At 41.7% G+C, this 17,126-nt stretch overlaps 1 protein-coding gene across 5 annotated transcripts in view; it reads right to left on the reverse strand.

Moving 5' to 3' along the window:
• The window catches only part of LOC133578367 (plakophilin-4-like), a 70,528-nt gene that overhangs the window by 17,831 nt on the left and 35,571 nt on the right, over nucleotides 1-17,126 (reverse strand). For all 5 annotated transcript variants that reach the window (XM_061932740.2, XM_061932739.2, XM_061932741.2 and 2 more), the window contains exons 11-12: nucleotides 10,412-10,625; nucleotides 75-258 (exon numbers count right to left, since the gene is read on the reverse strand). In XM_061932740.2, the coding sequence (XP_061788724.1) occupies nucleotides 75-258; nucleotides 10,412-10,625 (398 nt within the window). The remainder of the gene's footprint in view (nucleotides 1-74; nucleotides 259-10,411; nucleotides 10,626-17,126) is intronic.

The following is a 17,126-nucleotide window of genomic DNA, read 5'->3' on the forward strand; positions in this document are numbered from 1 at the left end:
GAATACACTTTGTCCACAACTATGTGAGTAGGATTTTTTTGTGCAAGGTCCTGACAGAGAGGTGTGTGTCTCACCTGAGACAGCCAGTAGTGTTTCGCAGCAGCAGGGAGGACTGGAACTTGACCTTGTGTTCATCACGGTGTGACAGGCTGCTCCACCCTGAGTGGGGGATGACCACTGTGTTGGTCAGTGTGGCCATGGCGTCACGTATGATGGTCATCTTCACTGCATCGCAGGAGGACAGGTTCCACAGGACACCTGCGGGTACAGAGGAGAAATAATTCATGTACACCAATTAGAGATACTACACTCTTAGAAATAAGGTTTCTAAAAGGGTTCTTCTACAAGGGCTGAGGTTCTAACTGGAACCATTTGCTTCTGAAAAACCCTTTCCCGAAGAAAGGGTTTTTCAAGGGTTCTTGGTAACGCTAATGGTTCCAGTAAGAACCATTTTTATCCAGAGAACCCTTTAAAACCCCTTTTCTGAATAATTGGTTTTAAAAGGGTTCTCACTAACACTAAGGGTTCCAGTAAGAACTATTTTGATCCAGAGAACCGTTTTTGGAAGAAAGAGTTCTTCAGGGATTGTTGAAAGCATGGGTAAGATCCTGTGTCACCAGGGACATACTTCCTGATAACATTTGCCAATAATGGTGCCTATCTTTAAAAAATTTTTTGGAATGTTTGTTCAATGTCAACATGATAAATGACCACAATATAATATGAACTAAACTGATCTGTAGAATACAATATGGTTCTTTATAGAACCCTCAGAAGACAAGACGGTTATCGGTGAAAACCTTTGAAAAGGGATGTTTTTAGAACCCCCTGTGTCAGATCTAGATGAAACCCTTGAAACATGAAAGAGTTCTTTGTGGAACTCCCTGTGTGGGTTCTAGATGAAACCCTTGAAATACGAAAGGGTTCTTAGTGGAACTCCCTGCGTGGGTTCTAGATGAAAGTCTTGAAATACAAAAGGGTTCTTAGTGGAACTCCCTGTGTGGGTTCTAGATGAAACCCTTGAAATACGAAAGGGTTCTTAGTGGAACTCCCTGCGTGGGTTCTAGATGAAAGTCTTGAAATACAAAAGGGTTCTTAGTGGAACTCCCTGTGTGAGTTCTAGATGAAACCCTTGAAACATGAAAGGGTTCTTAGTGGAACTCCCTGCATAGGTTCTAGATGAAACCCTTGACAAACGAAAGGGTTCTTAGTGGAACTCCCTGTGTGGGTTCTAGATGAAACCCTTGAAATACGAAAGGGTTCTTAGTGGAACTCCCTGCGTGGGTTCTAGATGAAAGTCTTGAAATACAAAAGGGTTCTTAGTGGAACTCCCCGTGTGGGTTCTAGATGAAACCCTTGAAATACGAAAGGGTTCTTAGTGGAACTCCCTGCGTGGGTTCTAGATGAAAGTCTTGAAATACAAAAGGGTTCTTAGTGGAACTCCCTGTGTGAGTTCTAGATGAAACCCTTGAAACATGAAAGGGTTCTTAGTGGAACTCCCTGCATAGGTTCTAGATGAAACCCTTGACAAACGAAAGGGTTCTTAGTGGAACTCCCTGTGTGGGTTCTAGATGAAACCCTTGAAATACGAAAGGGTTCTTAGTGGAACTCCCTGCGTGGGTTCTAGATGAAAGTCTTGAAATACAAAAGGGTTCTTAGTGGAACTCCCTGTGTGGGTTCTAGATGAAACCCTTGAAATACGAAAGGGTTCTTAGTGGAACTCCCTGCGTGGGTTCTAGATGAAAGTCTTGAAATACAAAAGGGTTCTTAGTGGAACTCCCTGTGTGGGTTCTAGATGAAACCCTTGAAATACGAAAGGGTTCTTAGTGGAACTCCCTGCGTGGGTTCTTTGTAGAACCTCTCATGGGGGGTTCTGGGTGGAACCTTACACACACAGTTCTAGGTAGAACCCTCCAAAAGGGTTCCAGGTGGAACCTTTATAAAAAGGTTCTACCTGGAGCCAAAAAGGGTTCTCCTATGAGGACGAGCCGAAGAACCATATATGCTTCTACTTAGCACTTTTATTTCTAAGAGTGTACAGTAAAAACTGGAGATGTACGATAATATCGGACTGCTGATATTATCGGCCGATAAATGCTTTAAAATGTAATATCGGAAAGTATCGGTATCGGTTTCAAAAAGTAAAATGTATGACTTTTTAAAACGCCGCTATACAGAGTGGTACACGGACGTAAGGAGAAGTACAGAGCAGTTGCGTCTCCAAGTCATACTTGCCAACCCTCCCCATTTTCCCGGGAGACTCCCAAATTTCAGTGCCCCTCCCGAAAATCTCCCGGGGCAACCATTCTCCCGAATATCCCCCAATTTCCACCCAGACAACAATATTGGGGGCGTGCCTTAAAGGCACTGCCTTTGCGTGCAGGCCTAGTCACATAATATCTACGGCAGGGGTGCTCATTACGTCGATCGCGAGCTACCGGTCGATCTCGGAGGGTGTGTCAGTCGATCACCAGCCAGCCATTAAAAAAATAGTCCTAAAAATGAGCGATCATAAATCTTCACTATGACGTCACTTTCGTCACTTGATTGACATTCACGGCACCCGAGGGTCTTCTGAGATGACGCTGGCTGCTGCCAGCTCATTAAAATTACCGACTGGAAGGCGAGAAACACTTTATTTCAACAGACTCTGGCGCCATACCTGTCGTCAAAACTCCAAAGACCGACTGCACAGTTGCACAATAAAAGCGCTACTTCATCCTGCCTGCGCTACCAAAATAAGAGTCTCAGAAAGCTCGCGTGCACAAGCTAGCAAGCTACGGAGTTTGCTAACAATGTATTTCTTGTAAAGTGTATACAAAGGAGTACGGAAGCTGGATAAATAAGATGCCAAAAACCAACCACTTTCATGTGGTATTGGACAGAAAGGAGGATTTTTTTTCTCCTCCATTCGAAAATGCGGACGTTATCAGCACCACTGTCTGATTACAATCAATGCAAGTCATCCCAATCAGGTAATACACCAACTTATATTCTTGTCTTCATGAAAGAAAGGAATCTATATGTGTTAAACATGCTTGTATTATCTCTAAACACTTTTAACTTATTAACAATATTAACTATATGTGTTAAACATGCTTGTATTATCTTTAAACACCTTTAACTTATTACCAATATTAACTATAAGTGTTAAACATGCTTGTACTATCTTTAAACACCTTTAACTTGTTAACAATATTAACTGTGTTAAACATTCTTGTATTATCATTAAACACCTTTAATTTATTAACAATATTAACTATATGTGTTAAACATGCTTGCATTATCACTAAACATCTTTAACTTGTGAACAATAACTATATGTGTTAAACATGTTTGCATTATCTTCAAACACCTTTAACCTATTAACAATATTAACTATATGTGTTAAACATGCTTGTATTATCTTTAAACACCTTTAACTTGTTAACAATATTAACTATATGTATTAAACATACTTGTATTTTCATTAAACACCTTTAATTTATTAACAATATTAACTATATGTGTTAAACATGCTTGTATTATCATTAAACACCTTTAACTTATTAACAATATCAACTATATGTGTTAAACATGCTTGCATTATCATTAAACACCTTTAACTTGTTAACAAAAACATATGTTTCATAAATAAGTAAATATAAATTATATATATGAATGAGGTAGATCCCCACGACTTGATCAATTGAAAAGTAGCTCGCCTGCAGAAAAAGTGTGAGCACCCCTGATCTACGGCTTTTCACACACACAAGTGAATGCAAATGCATACTTGGTCAACAGCCATACAGGTCACACTGAGGGTGGCCGTATAAACAACTTTAACAAAGTTACCAATACGCGCCACACCAAACAAGAATGACAAACACATTTCGGGAGAACATCCGCACCGTAACACAACATAAACACAACAGAACAAATACCCAGAACCCCTTGCAGCACTAACTCTTCCGGGACACTACAATATACACCCCCCCCCACCCCAATTCCTAGCGCCAACACTGATGGAGTATTGGTGCCTGCAAAACAGCAGCAGGCGGCTGTGGCCTGCGGGCCGCTTCTAATACTAATCAAGTATCATAGCCTTGACTTTGACACGCCCGCACTAGAGTAACCATAATATAAGTAAATATTGTGCAAGTTGCATGTTCTCCCTATGCTTGTACATTATTGTCTGCTGTTCCTAAACATGTACAGTATGCCTGAGATCGGTAGGTTGTGAGTTCAAACCCCGGCCAAGTCATACCAAAGACTATAAAAATGGGAGCCATTACCTCCCTGCTTGGCACTCAGCATCAAGGGTTGGAATTGGGGGTTAAATCACCAAAAAATGATTCCCGGGCGCGGCCACCACTGCTGCTCACTGCTCCCCTCACCTCCCAGGGAGTGATCAAGGGTGATGGGTCAAATGCAGAGGGTAATTTCACCACACCTAGTGTGTGTGTGTGTGACAATCATTGGTACTTTAACTTTTTTCCCTCCATGCTGGCCCCTGAGCTAAAATGACTTTGACACCCCTGCTCTAGTCTGTAGTGACATCCATCCTTCCATTTTCTACCGCTTGTTCCGTTTTGGGGTCGCGGGGGGGTTGCTGGAACCCATCTCAGCTGCATTCGGGCGGAAGGCGGGGTACACCCTGGACAAGTCGCCACCTCATCAGAATCAGAATCAGCTTTATTGTCATTACGCAAGGTAACGAGATTGAGGCCATTCCATACAGTGCGATGTGTGCATGCTAGAAAAACAATGTGCAAATATATAAAAATATAAAAAATGTAGAAGTGCAATGAATATGGTGTGAAATGAATATATACATGAGAAAAACAAACAAAAAAAACAACAAAAAAACAAAACAAAAAAAAAACAGGGTGGTTGGTGGAATGGGTTATTGCACCGAAGAGAAGGCAGTTATGAGGGACAATGGGGCAGTCCGTTCAGGATGGTTATGGCCCTGGGGAAGAAGCTGTTCTTTAGCCTGTTTGTTTTGGTTTTAATGCACCTGTAGCGCTTCCTAGAGGGCAGGGCCACAGGGCCAACACAGATAAGACGGACAACATTCACACACTAGGGCCAATTTAGTGCTGCCAATCAACCTATCCCCAGGTGCATGTCTTTGGAGGTGGGAGGGGCCTATCCCCAGGTGCATGTCTTTGGAGGTGGGAGGAAGCCGGAGTACCCGGAGGGAACCCACGCAGTCACGGGGAGAACATGCAAAGTATTGTGAGGCAGACGCACTAACCCCTCTTCCACCGTGCTGCCCCTGTAGTGACATAATGCATTGCATTTTGACTGAGAGATCATTACAATAATTCCCCCTCAAGATAAAAAGCCCATTTTATGTTGCATATAGCTCTTGTGTCGGCTCTCATTGGTGTTGCTGAATATATACTCAAGTATAATGTAGATGAGTTTGTGCTTTATTTCGGAATGTGGCGTGGAGCGTTTTCCGCGTCTCGAAATAGTGTTGAGAATCATTTGAAGAGTCGCAGCCATCTGGTGTCTCCTGGTATTAAACAGTATGTGCTGTGTGGCTGCAGAGCCATCAGTGGCAGCCTGTTCCTGCAGCACATTGTCTGAGCATCTGTCTCCACCACCATGCCAGCACACTGTTTCTACACAGCCCACTGAGTGTTTGAGCCACTGCCACTCTCACCTCCCACAGAACAGCTGACAAACATTCCTACACTGCCACTTTGGACCTTGGACACCCAATCAGGTGTTGAACATCCTTTAAAAAGACAATGTCTGTGTCTTAAATCCAATGTAGTGCTTCTGTCAGTCAAATGTGGACTGAGTTTCTGAGTGGGCCAATTTGGATCCTCAGTGCTGAACTCTGTAGAACTTGCACCTGGCTCGCTGACAAACAAGCTATCCATACACTTGGGTAAAACGGAATCCATCCTATTTGGGTCCCAAATCAACCTGAAGAAAGTCAGTGACTTCACTATTAAAGTGGGTGACATTGTTATCACCAGGAAAGATGAGGTCACCTACCTACGTTCCATTCTAGAGGCTAATCTTTCCTGTGATAAAATGGCAACCAAGGTAATCAAAAAGGTCAACCAACGAACGAGATTTCTATATAGAATCTCCTCTCTGGTCAACAAAAGCACCTTGAAGATTCTAGCTGCAACATCGCATGGACATCGGGGGCGGTACCTCTGGATTGGCAGACCGGGGTGGTGGTTCCTCTCTTTAAGAAGGGGAACCGGAGGGTGTGTTCCAACTATCGTGGGATCACATTCCTCAGCCTTCCCGGTAAGGTCTATTCAGGTGTACTGGAGAGGAGGCTACGCCGGATAGTCGAACCTCGGATTCAGGAGGAACAGTGTGGTTTTCGTCCTGGTCGTGGAACTGTGGACCAGCTCTATACTCTCGGCAGGGTCCTTGAGGGTGCATGGGAGTTTGCCCAACCAGTCTACATGTGCTTTGTGGACTTGGAGAAGGCATTCGACCGTGTACCCCGGGAAGTCCTGTGGGGAGTGCTCAGAGAGTATGGGGTAACGGACTGTCTTATTGTGGCAGTTCGCTCCCTGTATGATCAGTGTCAGAGCTTGGTCCGCATTGCCGGCAGTAAGTCGGACACGTTTCCAGTGAGGGTTGGACTCCGCCAAGGCTGCCCTTTGTCACCGATTCTGTTCATAACCTTTATGGACAGAATTTCTAGGCGCAGTCAGGGCGTTGAGGGGATCTGGTTTGGTGGCTGCAGGATTAGGTCACTGCTATTTGCAGATGATGTGGTCCTGATGGCTTCCTCCGGCCAAGATCTTCAGCTCTCACTGGATCGGTTCGCAGCCGAGTGTGAAGCGACTGGGATGGGAATCAGCACCTCCAAGTCCGAGTCCATGGTTCTCTCCCGGAAAAGCGTGGAGTGCCATCTCCGGGTTGGGGAGGAGATCTTGCCCCAAGTGGAGGAGTTCAAGTACCTCGGAGTCTTGTTCACGAGTGGGGGAAGAGTGGATCGTGAGATCGACAGGCGGATCGGTGCGGCGTCTTCAGTAATGCGGACGCTGTATCGATCCGTTGTGGTGAAGAAGGAGCTGAGCCGGAAGGCAAAGCTCTCGATTTACCGGTCGATCTACGTTCCCATCCTCACCTATGGTCATGAGCTTTGGGTCATGACCGAAAGGACAAGATCACGGGTACAAGCGGCCGAAATGAGTTTCCTCCGCCGAGTGGCGGGGCTCTCCCTTAGAGATAGGGTGAGAAGCTCTGTCATTCGGGGGGAGCTCAAAGTAAAGCCGCTGTTCCTCCACATCGAGAGGATCCACATGAGGTGGTTCGGGCATCTGGTCAGGATGCCACCCGAACGCCTCCCTAGGAAGGTGTTTCGGGCACGTCCGACCGGTAGGAGGCCACGGGGAAGACCCAGGACACGCTGGGAAGACTATGTCTCCCGGCTGGCCTGGGAACGCCTCGGGATCCCCCGGGAGGAGCTGGACGAAGTGGCTGGGGAGAGGGAAGTCTGGGCTTCCCCGCTTAAGCTGCTGCCCCCGCGACCCGACCTCGGATAAGCGGAAGAAGATGGATGGATGGATGGATGAAGATTCTAGCGGGAACTCTCGTTCAACCCTTTTTCGATTACGCATGCACCTCCTGGTACCCTGGCACCTCCAAAACCCTCAAATCTAGACTCCAAACATCCCAGAACAAGCTAGTCAGATTACTTCTAGACCTCCACCCCAGATCACACCTCACTCCTACCCACTTCTCCAAAGTGGGCTGGGTCAGGGTGGAGGACACAGTAAAACAACTTGCACTGAGCCTAGTCTATAAAATCCGCTACACCTCCCTGATACCGAAGTACATGTCAAACTACTTCCTAAACATAAATGACCGCCATAACCACAACACCAGGGGGAGCTCCACTAACCACGTTAAACCCAGATTCCGATCTAACAAAGGTCTTAACTCATTCTCCTTCTATGCCACATCAATGTGGAATGCACTCCCAACAGGTGTAAAAGAAAGTGCATCTCTATCCTCCTTCAAAACCGCACTAAAAGAACACCTCCAGGCAACTTCAACCCTAAACTAACACCCTCCCTTCCTCATCATACCTCTTCGGATTGTAAATAATCAAATGTAGACACTTTTTCTTATGCTTTCTGATCTCTCTCACTATGTCCACTACTTGCTGTACATATCCTACCAAGTTAGACCTACACTGTTCCAATGTCCAATTCTCTGATGATGCAATTGTTGATGACTGAAGTGTTGATATCAACCAAACCTAAACACCCCACCTCCATATCTCACAACCCGGACTATTATGTTAGATCCACTATGGACTGGACTCTCACTACTATGTTAGATCCACTATGGACTGGACTCTCACAATATTATGCTAGATCCACTATGGACTGGACTCTCACTATTACATTAGATCCACTATGAACTGGACTCTCACACTATTATGTTAGATCCACTATGGACTGGACTCTCACACTATTATGTTAGATCCACTATGGACTGGACTCTCACACTATTATGGTAGATCCACTATGGACTGGACTCTCACTACTATGTTAGATCCACTATGGACTGGACTCTCACAATATTATGCTAGATCCACTATGGACTGGACTCTCACTATTACATTAGATCCACTATGAACTGGACTCTCACACTATTATGTTAGATCCACTATGGACTGGACTCTCACACTATTATGTTAGATCCACTATGGACTGGACTCTCACACTATTATGGTAGATTCACTATGGACTGGACTCTCACACTATTATGTTGGGTCCACTATGGACTGGACTCTCACACTATTATGTTAGATCCACTATGGACTGGAATCTCACACTATCATGTTAGATCCACTATGGACTGGACTCTCACACTATTATGTTAGATCCACTATGGACTGGAATCTCACACTATCATGTTAGATCCACTATGGACTGGACTCTCACACTATTATGTTAGATCCACTATGGACTGGAATCTCACACTATCATGTTAGATCCACTATGGACTGGACTCACACTATTATGTTAGATCCACTATGGACTGGACTCTCACACTATTATGGTAGATCCACTATGGACTGGACTCTCTCACTATCATGTTAGATCCACTATGGACTGGACTCTCTCCCTATTATGTTAGATCCACTATGGACTGGACTCTCACAATATTGTGCTGGATCCACTATGGACTGGACTCTCACTATTACATTAGATCCACTATGGACTGGACTCTCACTATTATCGTAGATCCACTATGGACTGGACTCTCACCCTATTATGTTAGATCCACTATGGACTGGACTCTCAATATTATGTTAGATCCACTATGGACTGCACTCTCTCCCTATTATGTTAGATCCACTATGGACTGGAATCTCACACTATCATGTTAGATCCACTATGGACTGGACTCTCACACTATTATGTTAGATCCACTATGGACTGGACTCTCACACTATTATGGTAGCTCCACTATGGACTGGACTCTCACACTATTATGTTAGATCCACTATGGACTGGACTCTCACACTATTATTGTAGATCCACTATGGACTGGACTCTCTCACTATTACATTAGATCCACTATGGACTGGACTCTCACACTATTATGTTAGATCCACTATGGACTGGACTCCCACTATTATGTTAGATCCACTATGGACTGGACTCTCACACTATTATGTTAGATCCACTATGGACTGGAATCTCACACTATCATGTTAGATCCACTATGGACTGGACTCTCACAATATTATGTTAGATCCACTATGGACTGGACTCTCACACATTATGTTAGATCCACTATGGACTGGACTCTCACAATATTATGTTAGATCCACTATGGACTGGACTCTCACACTATTATGCGAGATCCACTATGGACTGGACTCTCACAATATTGTGCTAGATCCACTATGGACTGGACTCTCACTATTACGTTAGATCCACTATGGACTGGACTCTCACACTATTATGCTAGATCCACTATGGACTGGACTCTCACAATATTATGTTAGATCCACTATGGACTGGACTCTCACAATATTATGCTAGATCCACTCGATGTCCATTGACCCCAGAGAGGGGGGGGGGGGTCCCCACATATGCGGTCCCCTCCAAGGTTTCTCATTGTCATCCCATTGGGTTGAGTTTTTTCAAAATGCTTACCTTCTTCCTTCATAATCTTCTACGGGCAATAATTCGGTTCAGAAAATGCTGACTTTCATCGCACAAAATCCTTGAGATTGACAAAAATACGCCAGGACTGAGACCGACTAGAACTAGTGTGATGTCATGTCTGCATGCGGGTCACTTTACATTCACATTAGACATCGCATTTTATTTGTAGTGTGAAAAGACTACATAAAAAGATCGTATTCGACAAAAAAAAATCCGAATTGGACCCCCTGCTTTAAGTGTGTGAGACGTACCAGTCACCAGCTCACGGACTTCATTGTCTGTTGTCTTTCTGAGGAGTCGCAGCAGCGCAGGAACACCACCACAGTTCCTCAGCGCCACTTTGTTGTTGTCCGTGGCTTTTCCATACACAAGGTTCCTTAAGGCCCCGCAGGCGCTCTTTTGCACCTCCCCTGCCTTGTTGTCCAGCAAATCTACCAGGTGCTGGATACCCCCCAGGTGACACACCTGTATAGACCAATCAGAGTGTTGGAATCCTTGCATGATTGAATCCATAACTGAAGATGTCCAGTAAAAACAGGGACTTAACAGATCAAAGAAGAGGCAGATAATCTATGAAGAACAATATCCTACAGCAATGTTTTTCAACCTTTTTTGAGCTGAGGCACATTTTTTTTCATTGAAAATATCTGGAGGCACACCAGCAGCCGAAATCTTAAAAAAAACTAAACTCAGTTGACAGTAAAAGTCATTATATGGGATATGACTTTAAAAACCAGGCCTGGGCAATTATTTTGACTCGGGGCGGCCAAATTTAGAGAATGTGTCTGGGGGCCGGTATATCTATTTTTAGGAACACCATACCTGCCAACTACTCCGGTTTTCCCGTAATTAGTACGGTTTTCATCAACCTATTCCGGGTTACGGTTGCAGTGATAAAAAATACGGTTTTTCATTAATTAAAAAAAAAAATTTTTTAAAAAAGTTTTATTCATGAAATCGCGTAACAACAATGACAATCGACACTGCTTCCCGTAACTTCCTATCGAGCCATTCCGAATGCCATGCGCGAGGCTATTTATAGCACCGCTGCCAAGCACGAGGCACCAGTTGCCATTGTTTCCAAACGAGCGAACGATCATGGAATCAGCCGGAGAAAAATCGCAAACGAGTCTTAAACCGAAAAGAAAACTGCAGTCATTCCGTGAAGAATATTCAAAAGCCTATCCGGGAATAATTATCCGTTCCAAAAAGGGTGAAAACTACGCGAATTGCACCTTGTGCAGACAAGATTTTTCGATCGGACACGGAGGAATTAGCGATGTAAAAGACCACGTTGGGACAAAAAAGCACAAGTCTAATGCCGTTGCTAGCGATACAAGTGGAAAACTTTCAACGTTTTTCGGATTTTAGCCACAAAAAGGTAATGACACCAATGTTATCTATTGGAATTGTTTAGTACTGTTATACTGTTAAAAGTGTTTATACTATTTATGCTTTCAAGTCCAAGTTGAAGAAATCTTGTTAAATGTTGACAGCATAACTACCAAAATACAGAAGTATGTCCTTAATATTTTTGCAGTGCTATTTCTGGTGAAAAGTTAAAATGATTACATTAGAGATGTGATGTGCCACTTTTCAAGTGTCTGATGGCTTAAATTAATTTTCATTAATTTTTCATATTTTGAATTCTTTTGAAAGGCTTACAAAAAAACTACATTTGAATTGTAATTCCATGCTATTGACAGGACTATTAATTTTAATGAAGTTATCTTACCATGTTTACAGTATGATAATTGTGATAGAAATGTGAATTTTAGGCACAGAATATTTTTTACAATTGAACAAGGCAGTAGATTATACAAGCTTGGACAGAAAGTTAATAATGACACCAATTTTTTTTTTTATGGAATTGTTTAGTACTGTTTTACCATTTGTTTACTGTAAAAAGTGTTTATACTGTTTATACTTTCAATTAACAAATTGAAGTCTTGTGAAAGGTTGACAGGATAACTGGCATTAACTGTCAAAATAATTTCAAACTATTGAAGTTAGCTTACAGAATAAACATGTCAATCAACCCATATGATTTTTGCTGTAATATTTTTGTTTTGAAAAGTCACTGTGACTGATAGAAAAGTGATGGTTTTAGCAACATTTTAACCTGTCTGAATGCTAATAATCATTTTGCGTCGGGGGGCGAAGCCTGAACCCCCCACCAGGACTTTGTCCTGGACCTACCGGGGCCTGCGGCCCCTGGACCCTGGCTACTAGGTTTTTCTGATTTCAAAAGTTGGCAGGTATGGAACACTAATACAAAACCTCACAATAATGATTGAAAGCTAAAGACGTTATGACAGACCGCCTTAAAAAACGGAATTGAATTTGACTTCTTTTTACTGAACAAGACACCCAGAATGTACATGAAAATAAAGAATGTGGGATTTACGATTTTCTATGAACGATAAAACACTGAATATTGATAACATATGAACGTCACACCCCCTCTTGATCGACATTTTACCACAGACCGAAACGCAACAAAATATATATATATATATATATATATATATATATATGTGATATTTCACTAAGTTTTAAAACTTTGTTGTAAAAATCTCCTTCCGCGTCTGTCCCTGACACCCACATTTCAGGCTCCGGAAACACTCTGTGGAAACGCTCCCCACCCACACTGCTTGGTGCCTCGTCTGAGCTGCTGTGACTTAGATTACCATAGTAACTAATTAGATGACCATAGTAACTAATTAGATGACCATAGTAACTAATTAGATGACCATAGTAACTAATTAGATGACCATAGTAACTAATTAGATGACCATAGTAACTAGTATATCATGCAAAAGTGCAGATTCCAACCATTGAAAGACTTAGTATAGTTGAAGACTTACGGTCATTAGAAAACATCACTGCACATCATAATGGCAGCTACACTTTCCATCTTAAAGATCTGAAAAAATTATTTGGGAATGTCCGGCGGGCCAGATTGAAAAGCTTAATGGGCTTTGATTTGCCCAGGTCTGCTTTAAACCATAACCAAACATGCATCACTATAGCTCTTGTCTCAAAGTAGATGTACTGTCACCACCTGTCACATCACACCCTGACTTATTTGGAGTTTTTTTTGCTATCTTCCCGTGTGTAGTGTTTTAGTTCTTGTCCTGCACTCCTATTTTGGTGGCTTTTCCTGTTTTGTTGGTGATTTCCTGTAGCAGTTTCATGTCTTCCTTAAACGCTATTCCCCGCATCTACTTTGTTTTAGTTCAGACTATTTCAGTTGTTTTTATCCTTCTGTGTGGGGACATTGTCGATTGTCATGTCATGTTCGGATGTACTTTGTGGACGTCGTCTTTGTTCCACAGTAAGTCTTTGCTGTCGTCCAGCATTCTGTTTTTGTTTACTTTGTAGCCAATTAGATTTTATTTTTCCCTAAGCTTCAATGCCTTTTCTTCGGGGCACTCACCTTTTGTTTATGTCATGTTCGGATGTACTTTTCGGACGTCGTCTTTGTTCCACAGTAAGTCTTTGCTGTCGTCCAGCATTCTGTTTTTGTTTACTTTGTAGCCAATTAGATTTTATTTTTCCCTAAGCTTCAATGCCTTTTCTTCGGGGCACTCACCTTTTGTTTATTTTCGGTTTGATCATTAGATACGACGACAAACCCTTGTCATTTGCAGACTATAATTACTGGTTGGCAAAAAATATTTTTAACCCAAATAGGTGAAATTAGATCATCTCCCACGGCACACCAGACTGTATCTCACAGTGGTTGAAAAACACTGTCCTATAGAATCATGACCTGGATTAAACATGCCGTAGAACACAGATACATTCTTGTAGCCACACTGCAGTCCTCAGATTCTGTATTCAGTCACAGAGGAACAGGTCTGCGTCTATTGCCATGCGTTGTTTTTGATTGATTGATTGAGACTTTTATTAGTAGATTGCACAGTACAGTACATATTCCATACAATTGACAACTAAATGGCAACACCCGAATACGTTTTTCAACTTGTTTAAGTCGGGGTCCACGTTAATCAATTCATGGTTGTGTGCCCAGACAGCAACAAAAGACACCTGACTAACCAAACGGCTCCATAATGCTGCAGTTATTTATTCCGCAGGAAGGAGTGTAATAAGAAGAGTACACATTTGGCACCAATATTTCATCAGTTTTAGTTGGAACAGATGGTGCGTTGGCTCAAAAAAGAGAAAGTAGAGAATTCACTTTGGGGGCTTGTAGACTGAGAAACTGCACTGCAAAAAGTCAAGTGTTCAAAAACAAGAAGAAAAAAAAAATTCAAAAATGAGGGGTATTTTATTTGAACTGAGCAAAATTATCTGCCAATAGAACAAGAACATTTGGCTTGTCAAGACTTTCCAAAACAAGCTAACCTAAATGAACACCAAAAATACCTTAAAATAAGTATATTCTCACTAATAACAAATGCACTTATTGGTAGAAGAAAAGAGACCTTTTTGCTCAATATGTTGAAAAATATTCTTAAATGAAGTAAATGCTAGTGCCATTATCTTGACATAATGATATGCGCTCGGCATTACATTTCTTAAAACCAGTATACTAAAAACTAGTTTATTGTTCTTAATGGAAATGCAACAAGGCAAGCGCTTGTTACTCTCGGGGTCTCCTAGCCGCTCAGGCAAATCATATGGTCTAAAAATGCATTTTTCCATGGATAACATGACATCATCGCGCCAAGTGTGTGCTCTTTCAGTCATTAGTGTGCATATATACAGCCCGGCCAAAGAAATTTTAACTGTAATTTTGAGGAATTTATCTGAATGTGCATGAACTATTTATGTTCAAAATTGTTTGAAATGTCACATGTTAAATTGTTAAATATTACTGTGCTGTGCCAACTGTACTACTATATGAGTACCTATTTTCTATTGTTTCACTGAAAATAAAACAGCAAAGTCCATTTGGCTGTCATCTGTTTTAATTATCAGACACAATTGTGTCAAAATCATGATTTTTTTATTTCATGCTTGAAATAAGAGATTTTTACTTTAAAAAAGTAGTTTTATACTTTTGAGTGTTGATGACACAGCTTTGCAACAGTTGATATTCTAGTTTCAAGCATGTTTTACTCAATATAGGTCATCAAATCTCAGCAACAAGCTGTAATATCTTACTGAGATCATTTAGGACCAAAACCCTTAAAACAAGTAAAACACTCTAACATAAAATCTGCTGAGTGAGAAGAATTATCTTATCAGACAGAAAATAAAATATCACCCTTATTTGAGATATTTAATCTTACAAATCCCGTTTCCATATGAGTTGGGAAATTGTGTTAGATGTAAATATAAACGGAATTCAATGATTTGCAAATCATTTTCAACCCATATTCAGTTGAATGCACTACAAAGACAACATATTTGATATTCAAACTCATAAACTTTTTTTTTTTTTTGCAAATAATAATTAACTTAGAATTTCAAGGCTGCAACACGTGCCAAAGTAGTTGGGAAAGGGCATGTTCACCACTGTGTTACATGGCCTTTCCTTTTAACAACACTCAGTAAACGTTTGGGAACTGAGGAGACACATTTTTTAAGCTTCTCAGGTGGAATTCTTTCCCATTCTTGCTTGATGTACAGCTTAAGTTGTTCAACAGTCCGGGGGTCTCCGTTGTGGTATTTTAGGCTTCATAATGCGCCACACATTTTCAATGGGAGACAGCTCTGGACTACAGGCAGGCCAGTCTAGTACCCGCACTCTTTTACTATGAAGCCAAGTTGATGTAACACGTGGCTTGGCATTGTCTTGCTGAAATAAGCAGGGGCGTCCATGGTAACGTTGCTTGGATGGCAACATATGTTGCTCCAAAACCTGCATGTACCTTTCAGCATTAATGGCGCCTTCACAGATGTGTAAGTTACCCATGTCTTGGGCACTAATACACCCCCATACCATCACACATGCTGGCTTTTACACTTTGCGCCTATAACAATCCGGATGGTTCTTTTCCTCTTTGGTCCGGAGGACACGACGTCCACAGTTTCCAAAAACAATTTGAAATGTGGACTCGTCAGACCACATTTCCACTTTGCATCAGTCCATCTTAGATGAGCTCAGGCCCAGTGAAGCCGACGGCGTTTCTGGGTGTTGGTGATAAAACGGTTTTTGCCTTGCATAGGAGAGTTTTAACTTGCAGTTACAGATGTAGCGACCAACTGTAGTTACTGACAGTGGGTTTCTGAAGTGTTCCTGAGCCCATGTGGTGATATCAAAAGTGTGAAGGAAAAAAGATACTTTTTTTTATTTCAACCGTACATCCCGTCAAAAGCCTAAAGACTGACCGCACATGAGGACGTTCCTGTCTTCACAATAAATGTGCCGCTCCGTCGCGCCTGCGTTTTCAAAATAAGAGTATCCGAAAGCCAGCGCAAACAAGCTAGAAAGCTACGGAGTTTGCCGCCAATATATTTCTTGTAAAGTGTATAAAAACGAATATGGAGGCTGGACAAATAAGATGCCAAAAACCCACCACTTTCATGTGGTATTAGACAGAAAGGAGGAACTTTTCTTCTCCTCCATTTGAAAACGTGGACGTTATCATCACGACTGTCTGATTACAATCAATGCAAGTCATCAGAATCAGGTAATACACCAACTTATATTCTAGTCTTCATGAAAGAAAGGAATCTATATGTTAAACATGCATGTATATTCATTAAAACACCTTTAACATGTAAACAAAAACAGCAAAATAAATAAATATAAATTATATACTGTATTTATCAATGTATGTATATATATATATATATATATATATATATATATATATATATATATATATATATATATATATATATATATGTATGATATGAGTGTGTATGTTACTCATCAGTTACTCAGTACTTGAGTAGTTTTTTCACAACATACTTTTTACTTTTACTCAAGTAAATATTTGGGTGACTACTCCTTACTTTTACTTGAGTAATAAATCTCTAAACAGTACT

This window comes from Nerophis lumbriciformis, linkage group LG38 (assembly GCF_033978685.3).
Source record: "Nerophis lumbriciformis linkage group LG38, RoL_Nlum_v2.1, whole genome shotgun sequence".
Taxonomy (NCBI): Eukaryota; Metazoa; Chordata; class Actinopteri; order Syngnathiformes; family Syngnathidae; genus Nerophis; species Nerophis lumbriciformis.